This window comes from Xenopus laevis, chromosome 3S (genome assembly GCF_017654675.1).
Source record: "Xenopus laevis strain J_2021 chromosome 3S, Xenopus_laevis_v10.1, whole genome shotgun sequence".
NCBI classification, from domain to species: Eukaryota; Metazoa; Chordata; class Amphibia; order Anura; family Pipidae; genus Xenopus; species Xenopus laevis.
Genome location: NC_054376.1, coordinates 73,436,924 through 73,457,822, shown reverse-complemented (window position 1 = coordinate 73,457,822; position 20,899 = coordinate 73,436,924). Strand labels below are relative to the sequence as shown.

At 37.2% G+C, this 20,899-nt stretch overlaps 1 protein-coding gene across 2 annotated transcripts in view; it reads right to left on the bottom strand.

The window, feature by feature from the left end:
- Nucleotides 1–7,610: 7,610 nt before the first annotated feature.
- The window catches only part of pik3cg.S (phosphatidylinositol-4,5-bisphosphate 3-kinase catalytic subunit gamma S homeolog), a 30,003-nt gene continuing 16,714 nt past the window's right edge, over nt 7,611–20,899 (bottom strand). For both annotated transcript variants that reach the window (XM_018255783.2, XM_018255784.2), the window contains exons 3-11: nt 20,808–20,873; nt 19,682–19,907; nt 19,131–19,246; nt 18,360–18,506; nt 16,050–16,140; nt 15,295–15,425; nt 12,571–12,682; nt 10,852–11,009; nt 7,611–9,207 (exon numbers count right to left, since the gene is read on the bottom strand). In XM_018255783.2, the coding sequence (XP_018111272.1) occupies nt 8,926–9,207; nt 10,852–11,009; nt 12,571–12,682; nt 15,295–15,425; nt 16,050–16,140; nt 18,360–18,506; nt 19,131–19,246; nt 19,682–19,907; nt 20,808–20,873 (1,329 nt within the window). In that variant the 3' untranslated portion in view covers nt 7,611–8,925. The remainder of the gene's footprint in view (nt 9,208–10,851; nt 11,010–12,570; nt 12,683–15,294; nt 15,426–16,049; nt 16,141–18,359; nt 18,507–19,130; nt 19,247–19,681; nt 19,908–20,807; nt 20,874–20,899) is intronic.

Below are 20,899 nucleotides of genomic sequence, written 5' to 3'. Positions count from 1 at the left end.
GTCAGGTGATACAGACAATACGTGCATAGCCCTTAAATAGGTAAGTGAACCCACCCCCTCATTAGACAAAAGGAATTAGAGTCCCATGTGTGTCCAAAAGAGTAGAAAAAAAGTAGAAAAAAATGTTTCAAAAAAAGTTTCAAAAGTCCATTCCAGGTGGAAGTCCATTTGTTCAATTGTAACAAAAAAGTAGCGGAACAGCCAGCAAGTAATTAAATAAGAAACAGTATACAAACTGACAAAAGTCTCAAAAACTATGTATTGTAACAAACACTTGTTGAACTGTCCCTATTAATCGAAAAAAGGTGTATTACCTTACCCTGGATGCATATTCGAATTTTTTTTCAATTTAATATCTGAAAAATAAAAGGGATGGTTAGTTAAACCAGAAGTAAAGATAAAAATTTTTTTATATATTACAAAAAACATGTTAAATTGAATTCTTCATTCAAGCCTCTAGGGGACTGTGTCTGCAAAGTCCATATCCAGAAGCTTTCACGCTGTAATAATTTTTGTTTAAGGTCCTGTCCCTGTTTGACACTCACTCTTTCCAAAATCTGCCAACGGATCTGCGACACCCTATGTTTGTATTCGTAAAAATGTTTGGCTAAAGTGGTTTCCTGCTTTTTCTTTCTATCTGTTTTCTCCTCCACGTCTGGCTGAAAATTTCTTATAACAGATTTGTGTTCATTTAAACGAATTTTGATGGTACGTTGTGTCTGACCCACATACGCCAAGCCGCATGGGCATTTAATACAGTATATAACCCCCTTAGAGTTACACGTGTGGAAACCTTTAATGTTAAAAGGTGTTCCTTTAAGTGGGTGCATCACCTTATCCCCTTTGATTATGCCATTACAATGGCCACAGTTATGACAAGGGTGGGTACCTGTAGAGATTTTTGTAGTTGTTATGTATTTCTGTTTTTTAATCAGATCTTCAATATTCTTTCCCCTTTTATATGAAAAGATCGGAGGTAACGGGAAGATGTTAGACGTCTTAGGGTCTTTCTCCAAAATGCCCCAATATTTTAAAATTGTTTTTTTGATAAACCCCGAATTGGTGTCATAAGTGGACACAAAAGGTATTCTTTGAACCGTGTCCTTTTTTCTTTGCTGTAATAAACTTTCTCTAGGCATATTTCCAACCTCCTCTTGTGTTTTTTTAAACTTTCCTGTTTGTAACCTCTATCACTGAACTTTTGTATCATTTTCTCAGACTCCTGTTTAAATAGGTCGTCGGTACTGGTTATCCTTCTCACCCTCATCATCTGACTTTTGGGTAACCCTTTAAACAAATTGGGGGCATGGAAACTCGTGGGGCGTAATAACGTATTTCGATCCGTGGGCTTTGTATACACGGTGGTATAAAAAGTACCTTCATTCAGGGATACATTCACATCCAAAAAGTGTATTAATGTGGGGTGATTTTCCAATGTAAATTTAATCGTTTGGTGACATGAATTTAGGTAATCCAAAAACTGATTAAGGTGTTCTTGTGAACCCTTCCAAATAAAAAACGTATCATCCATATATCTCATATAGGACTCAATGTACCCTGCAAATTCATTATTGGAAAAAATGAAATTCTGTTCAAAAAAATCCATGAAAATATTAGCATATGCAGGTGCCATGTTAGCACCCATGGCGCAACCCTGTACCTGTAAATAGAATTCATTATTGAATGTGAAAAAGTTATTGGTGAGAACCAATTCTAGTAATGTGCATAAGAAATTGATTTTGTATGTAGGTAAGTCCGTGTGTCCCAAATAGGTACGTACACATTCCACCCCCTCTTCATGTGGGATAGAGGTATATAAATCCCGCACATCCAATGAACACAAAATGCAATCACTCTCGGGTGCCTTGATATTATTCAATCTTAATAAGAAATCAGTAGTGTCTTTTAAACATGGTTTGAGTGTGGGGATTATATCCTGTAATGCTATGTCCACAAAAATAGCCAGTGGTTGAAGGAGTGAACCCACGTTAGACACTATAGGTCTCCCTGGAGGGTCCTTGAGGGTTTTGTGTATTTTGGGCAAAAAATAAATGTGTGGTACCTGGGCATTTTTACATAGCAATAAATCATATATACTTTCAGTGATCATGCCTTCCATCAGGGCAGAGTGTAATAAGATATTGATTTGATCCTTTAGTGCTATCATAGGATTGTCTCCAATTTTCTTATAATGCTTTGTATTGCCCAATTGCCGGAAAGCCTCTTTGTTGTAATCAGCTGTATTTAACACCACAATTCCTCCCCTTTGTCAGCCTTACAAATTATGACATTGTCATTTTCCTGTAGTTTCTTAATTGCTGACCATTCCAAGGTGGTAATATTGGTACATTTAGATTTATTCTGTTTAGCTAAATGCTCTTCGACTTCTGCTTTAACCAAGGTTTCAAATACTTCAAGGGATGGGAGATTACAAGGTGGCATATACGTGCTCCTGACCTGTAATTTGGAAATTAACTTTTTCTCCATTTCATCCTGTTTCTTACCCAGTTCCTTCCCTGAGAAAAACACCTTGAGCTTTAAGGCCCGCATAAACTTGAAGAAATCAATAGAAAAATTAAATGGTGGATTAACATGCATAGGAACAAAATTCAGACCCTTATTCAATACAGACATTTCAACTGGGGACAATTCCAAAGATGAAAGATTAAACACATTATTTACCTCCTTGCTCTGTTCTTTACAAAGGGTCTTTTTCTTCCCCCGTCTTGTCTTGCGGTGTTTCCGCGGGCTCTGTCTAAAAAAGCAGCAGGTGACGCTTGAGAAGACGTGAGCAAGGAGGCATCCGAATCTGAAGATTGATAAGAGAAGCTTGGATCTGAAGCTGTTGAAGTCGTCTGTTGTTTCCTTCTTTGGGGTCTTCTGCCTTCCTTCCAGGAATAGACCTCGCCTTTTTCGTAGTCCCTTGTGTCCCGACGAAATTTCTTTAGCTTGTTCTGCAAAATGTCCTGCTGCATTTTGTCTATGTTGATTTGTAACTCTTTCAGTTTCCCCTCGTACACCTCCATGTTCTCCTTTGTTTTGTATAGTTCCTCCGTTTTGTGCACTTCCTGGCGTACCTCCTTCAACCCAATCTGCAGTTGTTGTACTGTTAGGGTGATTAGATCCAAGCTGCAGCGATTCAAGATCCCCTGCCATTTCTCCAGGAATGTACGATCCTCTTTGAATAATACGGGTTTTAGATGTACCCTGAGGCCACGTGGGATCCGCTGCGCTCTGGCATACTCTGCGAGTGTGGAGGCGTGCAGTAGCCATGAGGTCTCTCGGCGTTTGAGTTTTTCCAATTGCCGGAACTGTTCCGGCAATTGGAAAAACTCAAACGCCGAGAGACCTCATGGCTACTGCACGCCTCCACACTCGCAAAATACAAAACCCTCAAGGACCCTCCAGGGAGACCTATAGTGTCTAACGTGGGTTCACTCCTTCAACCACTGGCTATTTTTGTGGACATAGCATTACAGGATATAATCCCCACACTCAAACCATGTTTAAAAGACACTACTGATTTCTTATTAAGATTGAATAATATCAAGGCACCCGAGAGTGATTGCATTTTGTGTTCATTGGATGTGCGGGATTTATATACCTCTATCCCACATGAAGAGGGGGTGGAATGTGTACGTACCTATTTGGGACACACGGACTTACCTACATACAAAATCAATTTCTTATGCACATTACTAGAATTGGTTCTCACCAATAACTTTTTCACATTCAATAATGAATTCTATTTACAGGTACAGGGTTGCGCCATGGGTGCTAACATGGCACCTGCATATGCTAATATTTTCATGGATTTTTTTGAACAGAATTTCATTTTTTCCAATAATGAATTTGCAGGGTACATTGAGTCCTATATGAGATATATGGATGATACGTTTTTTATTTGGAAGGGTTCACAAGAACACCTTAATCAGTTTTTGGATTACCTAAATTCATGTCACCAAACGATTAAATTTACATTGGAAAATCACCCCACATTAATACACTTTTTGGATGTGAATGTATCCCTGAATGAAGGTACTTTTTATACCACCGTGTATACAAAGCCCACGGATCGAAATACGTTATTACGCCCCACGAGTTTCCATGCCCCCAATTTGTTTAAAGGGTTACCCAAAAGTCAGATGATGAGGGTGAGAAGGATAACCAGTACCGACGACCTATTTAAACAGGAGTCTGAGAAAATGATACAAAAGTTCAGTGATAGAGGTTACAAACAGGAAAGTTTAAAAAAAACACAAGAGGAGGTTGGAAATATGCCTAGAGAAAGTTTATTACAGCAAAGAAAAAAGGACACGGTTCAAAGAATACCTTTTGTGTCCACTTATGACACCAATTCGGGGTTTATCAAAAAAACAATTTTAAAATATTGGGGCATTTTGGAGAAAGACCCTAAGACGTCTAACATCTTCCCGTTACCTCCGATCTTTTCATATAAAAGGGGAAAGAATATTGAAGATCTGATTAAAAAACAGAAATACATAACAACTACAAAAATCTCTACAGGTACCCAGCCTTGTCATAACTGTGGCCATTGTAATGGCATAATCAAAGGGGATAAGGTGATGCACCCACTTAAAGGAACACCTTTTAACATTAAAGGTTTCCACACGTGTAACTCTAAGGGGGTTATATACTGTATTAAATGCCCATGCGGCTTGGCGTATGTGGGTCAGACACAACGTACCATCAAAATTCGTTTAAATGAACACAAATCTGTTATAAGAAATTTTCAGCCAGACGTGGAGGAGAAAACAGATAGAAAGAAAAAGCAGGAAACCACTTTAGCCAAACATTTTTACGAATACAAACATAGGGTGTCGCAGATCCGTTGGCAGATTTTGGAAAGAGTGAGTGTCAAACAGGGACAGGACCTTAAACAAAAATTATTACAGCGTGAAAGCTTCTGGATATGGACTTTGCAGACACAGTCCCCTAGAGGCTTGAATGAAGAATTCAATTTAACATGTTTTTTGTAATATATAAAAAAAATTTTTATCTTTACTTCTGGTTTAACTAACCATCCCTTTTATTTTTCAGATATTAAATTGAAAAAAAATTCGAATATGCATCCAGGGTAAGGTAATACACCTTTTTTCGATTAATAGGGACAGTTCAACAAGTGTTTGTTACAATACATAGTTTTTGAGACTTTTGTCAGTTTGTATACTGTTTCTTATTTAATTACTTGCTGGCTGTTCCGCTACTTTTTTGTTACAATTGAACAAATGGACTTCCACCTGGAATGGACTTTTGAAACTTTTTTTGAAACATTTTTTTCTACTTTTTTTCTACTCTTTTGGACACACATGGGACTCTAATTCCTTTTGTCTAATGAGGGGGTGGGTTCACTTACCTATTTAAGGGCTATGCACGTATTGTCTGTATCACCTGACGAAGGGGGAACGCCCTCCGAAACGTTGTTGATGCAATAAACACACCAGGGGTTGCACCCCGGTTTAAACTGCTCTGTGTGCCAGACCTTTCTCTCTTTCCTTGATCCATTGGGAGTGCCGTCTCCCTCAGGTCCTGGGCACCAGCATTACCTAACGAAGGGCCTGAGTGTGCGCGTGGTTTTCTCAGTTCTACTGTTCAGGTTCCATTTAAGAGCAAGAAAGCCTCTGTTTATTCCAAATTGCACACCCTCAATCCGGATGTAGTATAAAGGCTTGGAATTCTATATAGGGACTGGACTAAAAAAGGCCACCTCCTCAGGGCTTTCTGGAGGTATCACCAGTCCACACTTTCAAAAGTTTTTTACAGCTAGGACACCCCTTTCACCTCAGTTAAATATTTGATAAACATCTAATATTATATGTGATCTGGTGCTTTATTATCAAGTATACATTATGTCAAGAATTCGGTATACAGTACCTTATTCAGTCTGTCATATTTTTAGCACTCAGTTTGATCTCTACAATAATTGATGATACTGTAGTTCCCCACCTGTGCAGAATATCTATTATAGGGCTCTTTTATTAATAATCTGGACACCAGTACAAAAGGAGCAAACGTGATCACTTGTGTCTGGGGCAATGGCTGCACTATGCATGCTTGCTTTAGACACGTAGACAAGTACTGTGCTATTCTGCACCCTGTTCTTATATTCTTAATAAGTTTTTTTTAATAGCACTATAAACTAAAGCGAGGAAAGAAGAAAAAAATATTATAGAAAATAAAGTAAGTAAATAAAGTAAAAAAAAGCATTCAAATAACAAGAACTCTTATTGCTACTAAAGAACTAGTAAAGCTTCATCTAGAATATACAATGGAAACTTGGCATAAAGGGTATTATGGAATTCAGAGCCCAGAGAATGGAAATTAAATTTAGGAGAACACTTGTCTACGAAGCCCCAAACTTGATTAAACATCTTCAAGTACTTACTGTATTAGCTTAAGTTTAAGGCTTTGTTTAGCAACTCAGTAGTAATAAGAAACAACTCAAACGTTTTATATATTTACTCGTGACAGTGTAATTCTTGACAAATAATTTAAAAAAAGATTAAATACATTCATTTTCATCCAGTCATCAAAATTAATTTTCACTTTCCTAGTTGTTTCTGTTTAATCATTGAGAAAGTTTTAGCTATATTAGCCTAGTATATGACAGGAGTTGTACTATAAACTAAGCAACAGAAGATGTTACACCAAAGGCTACTTTAAAAGGTTATGAGAGAACAAAGAGTACATTTATATGACATTTTGTTCTAAGCATGGAAGCAGGCACTTGACATTACAGCAGAAGGGAAAACTGCACTTGAATTAGTATCTGGACTTTAGAGAAAACACAGTCATGGGGCACTTTTGCCATAAAATTAAGACCTTTAAAGGAGAACTAAACACCCCTACCAAAAGCCCCCCTATCTTGCAAGCATTGCCCCCCTCTCCCTCACAGCGATATGATTTAGTGTTAAAAAAAACCCTTTTAAAAAATTATGACCCTTAAAGGAATTGTTCAGTATAAAAATAAAATGTGGTAAATAGATAGCAAAATAAAAAATGTTTCTAATATAGTTAGATTACATTTTTGGATAACTAACTACAGTATATTTATCCAGTTTTTATTTTTACGCTTAACTGTTCCTTTGACTGTAGAGAAGAGCAGTGGAACTCCTGGTCACCATCTTCCAGATCTTGGTGTAGTCTTCGAGTCTCTTCGCTGGCACAAAGCCGGCCCATGTGCAGTTGGATTAAGTCAGGAATTGGCTTCAACTGTGCATGCTCAAATTGGCGTTGAGACCCGAAGGCTATACGGAAGATTATGACCAGAAGCTCTGCTGCGCTTCTCTGCATTTAAGTCAGAATTTTTTAGAGGAGTTTCTTTTTTAACACTATGGGGCACATTTACTAAGGGTTGAATATCGAGGGTTAAGAAGCCCTCGCTATTTGACCACCGAAGTAAAATCCTTTGAATATCGAAGTCGAAGGATTTACCGCAAATATTTGTATCGAACGATTTTCCTTCGATCAAAAAAAGCATAGAAAGCTTATGGGGATGGTCCCCATAGGCTAACATTGATGCTCGGTAGGTTTAAAGTGCCAAAGTAGGTAGTCGAAGTTTTTTTTAAAGAGACAGTACTTAGACTATCGAATAGTCGAATGATTTTTAGTTCGAATTGTTCGTTTCGTAGTCGAAGTAGCATATTCGATGGTCGAAATTCTTTTTTTTACTTCGAATCCTTCACTCGTGTAAATGTGCCCCTAAAGCACATTTCGGAGGGGGTAATACCTGCCAGATTGGGGGGGGGGGATTGGTAGGGGGCTTTTAATTATATCTAATTGCATATAATATATGGAATTTTTTTTTTGTAATTCAAAGTTTTTTTTACTTTGAATCCTTCACTCAAGCTAAGTAAATGTGCCCCTAAAGCACATTTCGGAGAGGAGAGGGGGTAATACCTGCCAGATTGGGGGGTGGTTGGTAGGGGGCTTTTAATTTTTTTTAACTGAAACATGAGCACGAGTGCTAAAAAGGCAAGGGTAGAAATATCTGTTGTGTTGAATTTTCAATACTCCTTAAAAAATGGATGTGCAGCATGATCTCACTTAAGGGGCAAGTATAAATTTAATACGCCAATTCATTTTCATTTGTATGCTAATCAAAGCTTGTTATAATCTTGGCAGTGTGTTTGGAATTTGACTGTTTCAAAGTTAGGTGTCCTTTTTCATTACCTCCTTTCATTTCTTTTTACTGTAACAAATCAGTCTGCCACAGGTATTTTCAAATAATAATTAATGACACCTCTGGTGCTGCAGAGTTTTCCCATCTACCTACCACACCTAAAGCTATGATGTATCTACAGATGTTTTGAAGCCTGTTTCATCACCACCACCACATACCACCCAACATTTAAAGGAACAGTAACACCAAAAAATAAAAAAACTTTTAAAGTAATGAAAATACAATATGCTGTTACCCCCCACACTGGTAAAACTACTATCTTGGCTACAGAAATTGTAGCATAGTTTATATAAACTAGCTGCAGATAACAGACAAGCTTATGTTTATATAGAAAAATAAATGCCTATTTGAATCCCACCACCTCTGCAGGCTGGTTGATGGGATTGGAAGCATATTGAGCTGGGTGTGGTCGGAATAAATGCTGAGCATGAAAGGGGAGATTGAATCAAAACAGACTGATTGGTTAATCTATTGTAGCAATAAGTATTTTGCATTTAAAGTTTATCCATTCTGGTTAGAAAATATTTTTTTAATATATGTTTTAGTAGATGTATGGTATGTTGCTTCAAATTATGAGTGTAGTTATTTATAACCCACAGATCCCAAAATTCGCATAAATGTTCCCATACATTATAAAAATAAGCAAATATGGGACATCAATTATCAAAGTTATCAGTTCAAGTTTACACTATACATTTATACTGACATACTACACAACTGCTTCAAGCCGAATGCTTTTCTACCCCTTGTTTAATCCCAAGCACGAGGTGCAGGAACCAATTAAACTGCACAGTCCAGCCTTTATCCCTACAAACTTCAATCTGGTCGAGGAAATGCTTCTTGGCACTCTCATCATTCTTTCCAACAGTCAGTGAGTCCCGGATATATTCAATGTCCTCCTTACTCGTCAGCTGAGGCATACCTGTCATCAGCATCATTGAAAACAGGATGATCATTAGGTTTGTATGATGTCGAAGAGCCAAATATGCTTTCACACAGACATCCTAGAAAGGGAAAAAAATCTGTAAGACTGTAATCATCACAACTTGCACTAGTACTTGCAGTAGGACAGTTAAATAACCAATTCGTAGTACAGCTCAAGTTGCCATTTAAACAACTTTGTCCTAACACGTTTCTTATCTGATACGAAACACGTTAGGACGAGGTTGTTTTACTTCATGGAATAAAATCGAATTTACCACATCGGTGTGCCTCAGGAGTGCATGCTCATTTCTACAGTATTCTGTACCAGTAAAGAAGCACCCAAACCTGGACATGCAGCCTGTCATTATGCTTAAACATTACTGTCTGTCACCACTGGGGAGAAAACACTCCACCTGTCACCAGCGCACATGTCACGCGTGCAATGAGCCTGAAGTTTAAAACAAGTTTAGAAAAAAGTTGTTGTGCCTAGCCCATAATACATGACCTACTTTCAGTAACCTCTTTATATTAAAGACTTTTTGGAAATAACCTTTCAATTTATTTTCTGGTTTAGAAGTCTGTGATTCATATGACTGTTAATGCATTTAGAAAATTATAATTTCCATTCCATTACAGTGTCAAATTGCCTAATGGCTGGATGCATCACATTTTGAGCTTAGTTAAACAGCTCACTCTAGTGATAAAAACTTGAAGCAGTGGGGACTGGGATTTCATTTAAGGTCAAGCTGCAAATGAAATATTTTACTAAGAGCCAAAATACTCTGTGGGGGTCATTTATCAACACTGCGCAAATTTGCCCATGGGCACTAACCCATGGCATCCCATCAAAGTGCTGCATTAATTGTTCTACTTGCAGCTGGCTTTAAAAAGATAATCACCGATTGGTTGCTATAGGTAACTGCCCATAGGCAAATTTGCCCTGTGTTAATAAATGAGCCCCTATGTGTTCTTTGGTCAGGCGGTGACATCTGGTGGTGGGACTGATGACTGATTGCCATGTCATTATTTTCAATGTCCTGTCTGGATTTTCTAAGTTTCACCTTGACAACCCTTCCTAATACGGCTGTCCAGGTGAATTCCGGACATGTGGCAACTCTATTTGGTTTGTTATAGAATCCAATTCTAAGCCACTTCTCAAGTGGTCTTCAATATTTATTTTTTATAGGTTTTGAATTATTTGTCTTTTTCTTCTGGCTCTGTTCAGCTTTCAAATGGGGGTGGCTGACCCCAACTTAAAAACAAATGCTCTGTAATTGCTAGGCTAATTCGGACCCTAGCAACCAGATTGCTGAAATTACAAAACGGAGAGCTTATGAATAAAAGGTGAATTAACTCCAAAATCACGAAAAATAAAAAATGAAAACTAACTGCAAGTTGTCTCAGAATGTCACTCTCTACAGCATAAAAGTTAAAGGTGAACAACCCCTTTAAAACAATGTGCCAGTCAGATCTTATCTAAACTTTAATCAGGTGTAATCGGCTGGTTTGTAACACCGAGGAGTCAGAGAAAGGAGTGCAGAGAATACACAAATACTGTTTCCAATAGCAATAAATGAAAATATGTATAGGTTGCTTAGAATGACATTTTCTTTCACTGTGTATAATGCAGGGTTTGGGTGGAGGACCCCTTAAAGAAGTTACTCTAAAATACATAAATTAAGTGCCTGTAATTTTTTTACTGTGTCTGTTTGTAATATACATACCTGAAATGTATTAAAGTATTGACTTGTCTTCTTTCCTGATGTTCCCATTACATAAAGAAAATCAGGTGTTAACACAAAGGGCACCCTCTCCTTGTTAATTCCTAGAAAACTTTTGTAGTTACCAAGTATATGACCAAAATCTATGTGGAACAGGTTACCTAAAGAGAGAGTAAAAATCACACTTTATGTATCATTTTCCTTGCCGTGTACATAAATTTATAGACCTGTTTTGGGTATAAGGCTGAGTTATGATGAGCAGGTGTAATATAAAGAGAACCAAAGCAACAGCAAACAGCAAATAAGGAAGATCTTAATTATATAAAACCTTTACCCAAGATTAAAGGTGGCCTTAAAATGCCCAATACAAATATTAATAAAATTATTGGCCCATGTATGAGGCAGATTTTTGGCCAGATATCACTTGCAGATATTATTTTCCCATCAGGCCGAGGACCACTTCGGTGCACGCCCTATCAGAGTAAGATCTGATCTTGGGACCTAGCCAAACAAGCAGATCTTTTAGGTGTATGGCCAGATTAACACTAAATTAGGCCATTACTGTCAACACTCTAGATACACCAAATTCAGGCAACAAAAAAATTACAGATGACAATTATTCTAGGTAGTGGCAGCACTTAACACTCAAAATACATGGCTTTTTTAAAGATAAAACTTAATACAAAATTTAAATATCCTCCTTAGTGCATCTAATTTATGGATATTTATGAGTTCTCACCATTAGAAGATAATGCATTTTACTAGCATGTGCCCTTAAATTCAAATCTAACAGTTTGAGTGAAAAATGTGAATATATAGAAATGATAAAACCCCTCTGATGCTATGATGTGCATTTATACATATGGATAAATTTAGTTATTGGCTAAAGGAATTGGCATGCCTGCCTCTTGAACGATAGTAAACACTGCTTACCATATTGTATAACGTAATAGAAAAACTAATCAGACATGCATTTTGCTTAGTTTTATAATCAGTTATAAGTTAACAGACAGTTCACCTGCAGAAACCTTAATGTTTCAAAACAATACACCACAAATAATGATTTTTTTTTAAAGTTCCTTTACATTTTTTTATTTTTTACCATTTTCTTAAATTCATGTTGAAAAATGTATTATTTTGATTTTTCCCCTAATAATAATAAAATATTTGTTAAGAATAATATATAATTATAATAACAATATATAATAACATGCAGTTTCATCTGCATGTTATTTTCAAATTGAATAAAAACAGCTTAACAACAAATCAGTATTTTCATCTAAACAAATTCAATGGACCACCATTATTAAAATTTCCTGTTTTGATATACTACAGGTACAAAAATTTTTTATCATGGGCAAAAATTCTGACATTTATGCTATTTTTAGGCTTATCTCTGGATTTGTTGTTACTGATCCAAACTCTTGGTTAGATTGTATGCTACAGAGAACAGAAGACTCTAGTGTGGCTGATTTTCAAAAAATTTATTTTTCAGTTACCTAGACAGCATCATCTGCTTTGTTTTCTATTTCCCACATCAGATGGACATTATAAAATCTTACATATTTTATAAATGATGAATTATTGAAGTGGATTTTGTGTTGGCAGAGTGAATTATACAGTTAAGACTGCCTTAATAACTATGCACACATATCAGTGCTGCAGATTTCTACTGATACATGGCTATTCAACAATTTCTATATTTGTTTCAGAGTGACTTACCTGACTCAGTTACCATTATGTTGTCATTATGTCTGTCTCCAATCCCAAGCACAAACGTCGCAACGCAGTATCCAGCACAGGAATAAACAAATCTCTCCACTGCTGCACTGAACTATTGGGGAACATACCACACATAAAAAGAGTGCATATGGTTTTTGTGAAGTTGCTGATACCTTTGAAAAGGTAACCTAAAAAAAGGCAGTTGTCCATCCACAATTAAATAAAACAAAAATATCAATCAATTTTCTAGCTGCTGTGAACTGCAACCTCCATGATGTCAAGGGTTTCACACAACAGACTCTGTTGAACTGTGTGCATATGACTTTGTAACCTGCCCTTTCTGCCACTATTCACTCTTAAAACAGCACTCCATTTATACCAGGCCCTGGCGAATCAACTCTTTACATATACTGCTGACATGATGCATTACTTTACAGAGATTTTCATAATGCAGCTGGGTTGGGTTGTCACTGGCAGAATCAATGCCCACAGTTTTCAGGATTTTCCTATATCAGACATCATTTTTCACTAATGAATAAGTGGCCATAACTTGACAGAGAAGTTTCAAGGTAGATGAACTGATTTTCCATACTTTAATTTTGTAGGGTCACAAATATTTTTTTTAGCTAAAGCTGTGTTGAAATCAGTAGGGGTGAGGTATTAATACTTCTGTTCCAAAGAATATATAAAATAAAATATACACTTTAATTTCCTCTCCTGATTCACTTGCATATCTTTGATCCAACTGGCTGGCAAGATTCAGCTAATCAGATCACTTATATGCAAATGAAGCAGGGAAGGAATGGTATGCCCTGTAGTGCTTCAATCCCAAACTTCCTCCTTCAGCTTTGTAACCCGCCCGGCCACCTAATCTTACCTCCAGACTCGCTGACCGGCAGGTTTGGGTGGAGGAGCCTATTTCCACCCAATTAAACTCGCACCTGTATACATGCTCATTATTCTATTACTTTATTGGTCCCTTTCACTGTCCATCTCTGATTCCCTTCTCCCATTGGTCCTTTTTGTCTTAAATAGTGGCTTCCCCTTCCCCAAGCTGGCTTCTGTTTGTTCAGTTCCTGCTTAAGCTTTTCAAGTGCTGTTATTCTGGTTTTCAACTCGCGATTGACTTGACCCCGATTCTGCCTAACCTTATTTTGTGTTTGCTGTTTTGACACCTGCCTGGTTACCGACTCTGATCCATGCTGCCTGTCCCAAACTTTGCCTGGCCTGACTTCGCTTTCCGCTTGCTCCTTGTCTATACTACTGGTATCCCCAACATGTTCTGGTTCCCTGATTGATTATGCAAAAGATAGTCTGGGGCCCTAAAAGGGCATCAGTGAAGACCAGGATTGTCAGGGGGGTTCCTGTTAATCGAAAGGTACCTTCCAGCGGACTCCCTGGGTTCCTTGTTAACTAGCATTACAAGCTTTCTGCTTGTCACACAGGCAGGGGTGTCAGCAGGGTCAGAACTAGGGGTAGGCAGAAGAGGCTGCCTAGGGTGCACGGATGTGGTGAGCAGGTACAGTTTAAAGCAACGTCTGCCTACCCCTAATCTTGGCTCTCTTGCCCCAGCTGCCTCCCCAGCTTTTAACCTCACACCATGTGACATACTGCACGCACACACATTGGTGGGTAGGTGGCCAGCTGGGTTGCCTAGGGCATCCAGTTGGCTTGGCCCGCCTCTGAGTGTCAGCCCTGAGCCAAGTCTACCTGAATGGAGAAGAAAAAAAACTGAAGAGTCTGTGATGCACAGTCTATTTTAGTAATAAAGATTTGGTATTTTTTTGTATGACACAGGCAGCGCCGATTCTTACCTAAGGGCCGCCTGAAGCGGCTCCTGCAATGCTGCCCCTCCCTCGCAGACTTACCTGTCGGGAGGGGAGGCAGGAACACTAATGCAGAGAGAGCAATTGTGCTCTCTTGCATTAGTAAAGCCGAATTTCCGTTTTAAAAGCCAGAAAGTCGGCTCTTAAAAGGTACCAGGAGCGGCTTTTTGCCGCCCCTGAAAACCTCTCCGGCATTGCCGCCTGAGGCGAGTGCTCAGCTCGCCTCATTGGCGGCGCGCCCCTGGACACAGGCTGTTTAATCATTAAATGTTAACAGCTGTTATATGTGTTGTACTTTCTTGCTTAACCTACTGAAACAAGTGAAAATCAGATCATACACACTTGTCAGATGATAAACCTACCTATAAACATAACACATATTATTTTACATTTCTACTACCAATGACCAAAATCTAAAAAATGCTGGTTGAAATCAAATCTTTGAAGATGACATATAACATATTACATTTCCATTGTGTTTATATATCTTCAAGAGGGAAAACTATTACTTATTGGTGGTCCTGTATCTTTTTCCCCCACACTTTATATTAGGGATGCATCGAATCCAGGATTCGCCTTTTTCAGCAGGATTCGGCCTTTTTCAGCAGGATTCGGATTCGGCCGAATTCTTCTGCCTGGTCCAACCAAATCCGAATCCTAATTTTCATATGCAAATTAGGGGAGGGAGGGAAATCGTGTGACTTTTGTCACAAAACAAAGAAGTAAAAATTGTTTCCCCTTCCCAACCCTTAATTTGCATATGCAAATTAGGATTTGTTCGGTATTCGGCCAAATCTTTCGCAAAGGATTCGGGGATTCAGCAGAATCCAAAATAGTGGATTCGGTGCATCCCTACTTTATATTAGTCAGATGGGAACAGTATGCAATGGCAATATACCTTTTCCTCAATTGGACATTTTTCTTTCAACCACTGACTCAGAACTTCATCTTTAAAGGCTCCTGTGTTTCCAACTGTACTCTGCTGTATTTGTGCAATGGTGGTGGCATCCTTTACTATTTCTATCATTCCTACAGACACAAAGCAAACATTAGATGTGCTGAAATAGATCATAATGACCCAAAATATTTCCATGTCAAGCCACATATGATATGTATTTGTCTATATACTGTATATATTCTGAAGCACTTCTTTAATGCTACAACATAACCTAGGTAAGTAATCTCATTTTGAGGGGAATATTAGGGTCAGGCCACACAAGCAGATTCGGGAAGATTAGTCGCCCCAGTGACAAATCTCTTCTTCGGGGCGACAATCTCCCCGAACTGCCTTCCCCCTGCCCTCCGCCGGCTAAAATGAAAATCGCCTGTGGCAATGCACACGCGAAGTTTCCTCGTGAGGCAACTTCGGACGACTTTGGAAAGCGAAGCGCCGCATGTGCATTGCCGCAGGCGATTTTCATTTTGGCCTCTTCTTCGTCCAGAAGAAGAGGAGATTTGTCGCTGGGGCGACTAATCTCCCCGAATCTGCTTGTGTGGCCTGACCCTAATACAGGTACCTATAATTAGTAATGAAAAAAAATCATTAAATCATAATTAACTTGTTTTTAACTCTTTTTATTAACTGGATATACCTTTCTAATATGCAATATATAGGTAAATATTAGGCAGACAAAGGAGTAATCAACCACATACCTATTTTGTTTCCTGTGGAAATGCAGCCATATGGCAGTAAATACAGGTCCAATGATTCAGCTTCCCATATAGAACCCATGATGCGAAGGATCTATTGAAAACAACAGAAATTAAATGATCTATAACTCTATAAGCACAGACAGTGGCTCAGACAGAAGTGCATGTTGATGCAACCAATGAGTGGGATTTTTCATTAATGGATTGCCAAATGCAACTGGGTTTTTTTCATATTCATATTTTTAATAGAAAATAAAGAAATAACACCTCAACAGTAAGAATTTAAATATTCAGCCCTGGAATATTAACATAACTAATATCCTTATTGTGAAGAAGTTATATATAATGGAAATGAGGAAAAAAGTAAATGTCCTCAACAGTTGTCATTTGTATTGTCATGAATATGAAAGGATGGAATAGAATAATAAAATAGAGTCCACAAACACACTACGGGGCCCATTTACTAAGGGTCGAAGTGAATTTTCAAATTCAAAAACTTCGAATTTCGAAGTAATTTTTGGGTACTTCGATCATCGAATAGGCCAAAATTTGATTAAAATTGAAAAAACTTTGACTCTGAAAATCAAAGTACTGTCTCTTTAAAAAATGTCAGCTTTGACACTTTGCCACCTTAAACCTGCCGAATTGCTGTTTAGCCTATGGGGGACCTCCTATAACCTTTCTGAGTGTTTGGATAACTTTCGATCGAAAAAATACTTCGACCATCGTAGTATCAAATTCGATGTTCGAATTTCAACGTTTTTTAACTTCGTAATGTGACCCTTAGTAAATGTGCCCCTACCTGTCTCATTTGTTATGAAATATAATGCTGGGAGAAAGCATTACTTTACATTGCAAGGCTAAAATTGCTGACTCAAGAAATCTATGTATTTTTGTCAAGACAAAAGTATAAATATGCATTTCTGCTCTTAACTACTGATATGCAAATCTTTGCTGAAGTTTGTGGTTTTCATAAAAAATCTGAAAATCAACAAAAAGCAAAGTCTATAGTGGTGCACTCACGATATAGGTAACCGCCTGGGTGCTGGTTATAGCATAGCATAACAATCCAAGAATAAAACCGCACTCCAAGGTCTTGAAATCGTGAAAAAAGTGGAACGTTTTATTTCAAAGTTTCGGCACACTAACTCGGGTCGTGAGGACGACCCGAGTTATATATACACAAAAGAAAAAAAACAGCACTCACGAAAAATAAGTCAATGTCGCCTGGGTGCAGTCCTCAAAACTAGAAATGGATATGGACTGAAACCATAATGGCACTATAGCTACTCACCAATGTTATTGTTGTGGGTTCACTCAACTGATTGGTTGAGAGGTTGAGAGGACGTTTCTATTAAGTGCTATTATAGGCACTAACTTGCATTTATCACACTTAGCACAATACATTTGTTATTCTTTTATTTATGTTTATTTTGCATTTACTTCTAAAGCAATTTTTTTGCCATGATTACGTCACATCCCTTGTTTGTAGGGCGAATAAATAGAATAGCAAATACAATTTGCACTGACTCACAGAAGATATTAAAGTCACTCCTGTATACCAAAAGGCAATAATGAATAAAACTGACAATGATGATTAACACACAAACGGGAGAATGTAAAAAATTAGCAAATAGCTATATAATTTGCACAAATAGGAATTAAAATTTGCATTTTGCAATGTAATACTCTTATTTAAACTGTTATTACATTGCGAATTTTCATTGTGCATTGCGAATTTTCATTCTTGAAGGTGCCGTAATCTTTTGGAGCAAACGTAACAACTTTTTCAGTAAGTTGTTACTGTGCACTGGTGCAAACTATAAAATTCTCAAACCTTCTTCCACTGTTGGAAGTGGTCGCTAAACAGTTTCCGGGTTCGCAAAAGCTATATTAAATTCACGCAAAAGAAAGTTTTTTCGCACAAAGGCATACATTTTTGCATTGCAAATATTTTTTCCTTACCGTCTTTTGTTACATTCCACCGAAAATATCATAATACCGCTATATATGTCTGTTACACATTTTAACATTTTCCCTATGCCCCAAGAAGAACATTTAAAAAATAAGAGTTTGGGCCCACTCACTCTTCCTCTTGTATTAAGAGTTGGGCAACACATGCCAGCTGGGAGCAGATTTATCATAGAAGGGGTGGATAGATCTTGTTCACAAATTATGCAGAGAGCTTAAATTATTTGGATGTAGTTTATACAGTATATTAATATTTATAATATTTTATGTTTTCTCTATAGAATGAAATTAATTTGTTGTTTTTTATCTGAGGCTATCCAGGATATTAAATGAAAAGCATACCTGTAAAATAAGCATATCTTGCCGTAGGTCATCTCCGTGCTTAAATATTATTCCTATTGTTTCATTCGATAATGCTGTTGTGTCTGAACATTTAAATTCAAGCCAAAGTGGCTTTTTCTTTGATGCCATAACTTTGCACTTTTCAACCTATCATTTATTTAAAAAAAGTTGAAGGTAAAAACATAGTTTCACATAAAATAATTGACATATTACACATATTATATACTTTACTTTGCCAATTCACATTTTAAACATTTCATCAGTTGTGAAAAAAACTTATTGTATTCAGCTGGCCAAAACTTTGGAGGCTTAAAGGTCCATAACTAAACTCACAAACTCTAAAACCACAAAAGTAATTTAATTTATTAAAAGAAAAAAAATGAAAAAACTGAAAAAAAACACTGAACATTGTGCTAAAAAATATTAATACCTCAAAAACCTAAAAAATTTTGCCAAAAACCTCTGAAATTCCAATTAATTTAAAGCATTCCAATAGGATCAGCGCAGCTACCATTGACTTCTACAGCACATTGACAACTTTTCGTAGGCGAAGTTTCGAAGTTTTGCATTAAAGTTTTTGTGTTTTACATTTAATACATTTTGAATTTTTTTGAAATATAGGAAAACCATGAATTTTTTGAGATTCGTGGAAAAAAAATCTCAATTCGATATTCAATTCAATTCGATGTAAATGCCCCCTTTGTGTCAACCATTAATATTGATCAAGCAGAATAAGCAATGATAACATTGGGGAAGTAAAGAATAACTTACCACCAATGACCCAGCTCTTAATCCAGGATCATAAGGCACTCGGAAGCTATCAGGAAGCTTATCTGGATGTTTTGCATTTTGCAGCTTCTCAAGTTTTTGACGCAGCTGTGTAATGACTATGAATGATTAAAGAGACAAAGACAACTTACAAAATTGAAAACGTCTTTTAGAATGAATAAATATAATGGTTCAATCTATCAAACATCAAAGGTCTGGACTGTGAAATCAAACCCAATAATGATTGCCAATTATTTGCAATAAAAAATGTTTTGGTTTAACGGATATGTTGTAATGCACGATTTCCTCAATAAAAACTATTGAAAGAAAAAAAAAATGTTTTGGTTTTTTTTTGCAAAACAAAAGTCACACCAGCTTAACCCTACTGGCATGCAATAGTAGTAAATGAGAAGTGGATTTTTAAAATCTTGGAATGTGGATATAGTTTTTTTAATTAAACTAACAATCACAACTGCTGTAATTTTTATTCTGATATACAAAAAACACCAGCTATCTGTAAAACACTAGCATATAATTAGTTCTAGTGTAAATACCTTGTGAAGTTACATCATACTTCTCAGCAGAAACTGACTTGATCTCCATTGTAACTTTATGTAGGATCTCAGTTACTTGCACCTGCTTGGTAAAATCATCCAGCATTGCCTTGCCGCAGCCTCTTAAATACGCCTCAAGTATGACTGCAAACCTCTGCTGATAATGCATTGACTGAGCAATCTCACTTCTCAGAAACCAGAACAAGAAGTGGCCAATCCGTTTGCTCTAGAAATAGGATTAAATATGTAAGAACAAATGCTGTTTCCTCTTTAAATCTCTCTCGTTAAGTATTTAGAGTTGGGAAAGTTTCCCAAAGTATGGAATATATAATTAAAACAAATCTAATCTTTGGCTTGAATCAGTTCTACAATGATGATACATCATTTAGTATGTAGACATTTTTCACTATTTGCAGTGTAACAGAAGTCCATGACAGTCACTTATTTCACAATTGATGGGTACAATTGTATCCAAGCAAAGACTATGGAAAGCATATAGGATACACCTGCAATTACAATAGACTACAGACTGTCTACAGACTTTGCCTAGAAACAGTTTACAGAGTTTGGAGCTGTAGATTTAAAATGCCCTTTCAGTAAACCTACCTGTAATATAAACTTTCACAAAAGATAACTTAATCAGCTAAAGATATGCTAGCTAAGTGGCATCTTTCTTATGTCACAACATTATACATGGAAAAAAGAAAGACAACAAGCAAAAAGTCTTAAGAGGGGCCCGGCGCGCAAAGACGCTCTCGCTCTGCACCCAATACCTGGCCGCCCCCCTTCGCTGTTTGCCGATGCTTCCCGCCAGCTCTCAATTAGGAGAGCGGCTGCAGAGAGGACATTTGCGTAACTTCGAGAAAGCAGGCCCCGGGTAAAGGGCCCCATTACTCCTCGGGAAGCGACCGCGAGGTCTGCTTCCTCTATAGTTATGCCACTGACAACAACAAATAATAGACTACTGCTGTGAGTTAAAAAATAAAATCAACTGTATGGTTATGATGGGTTATTGCATAGTTGCCCAATATTATAAAGTGGGACTTATTGATATAAATATTGCAAACTGAAATGATGAATATTAATGTCTATGTTATGATAATATTTTAAATTGAAAATATATTACCTGTAATGCACGTTTTACAAGGAATCTGGATAAAGCACTGTCATGATATGGTTCAAACTTTACAGCCTTAAAAAAAAAAAGAAACTATTTGT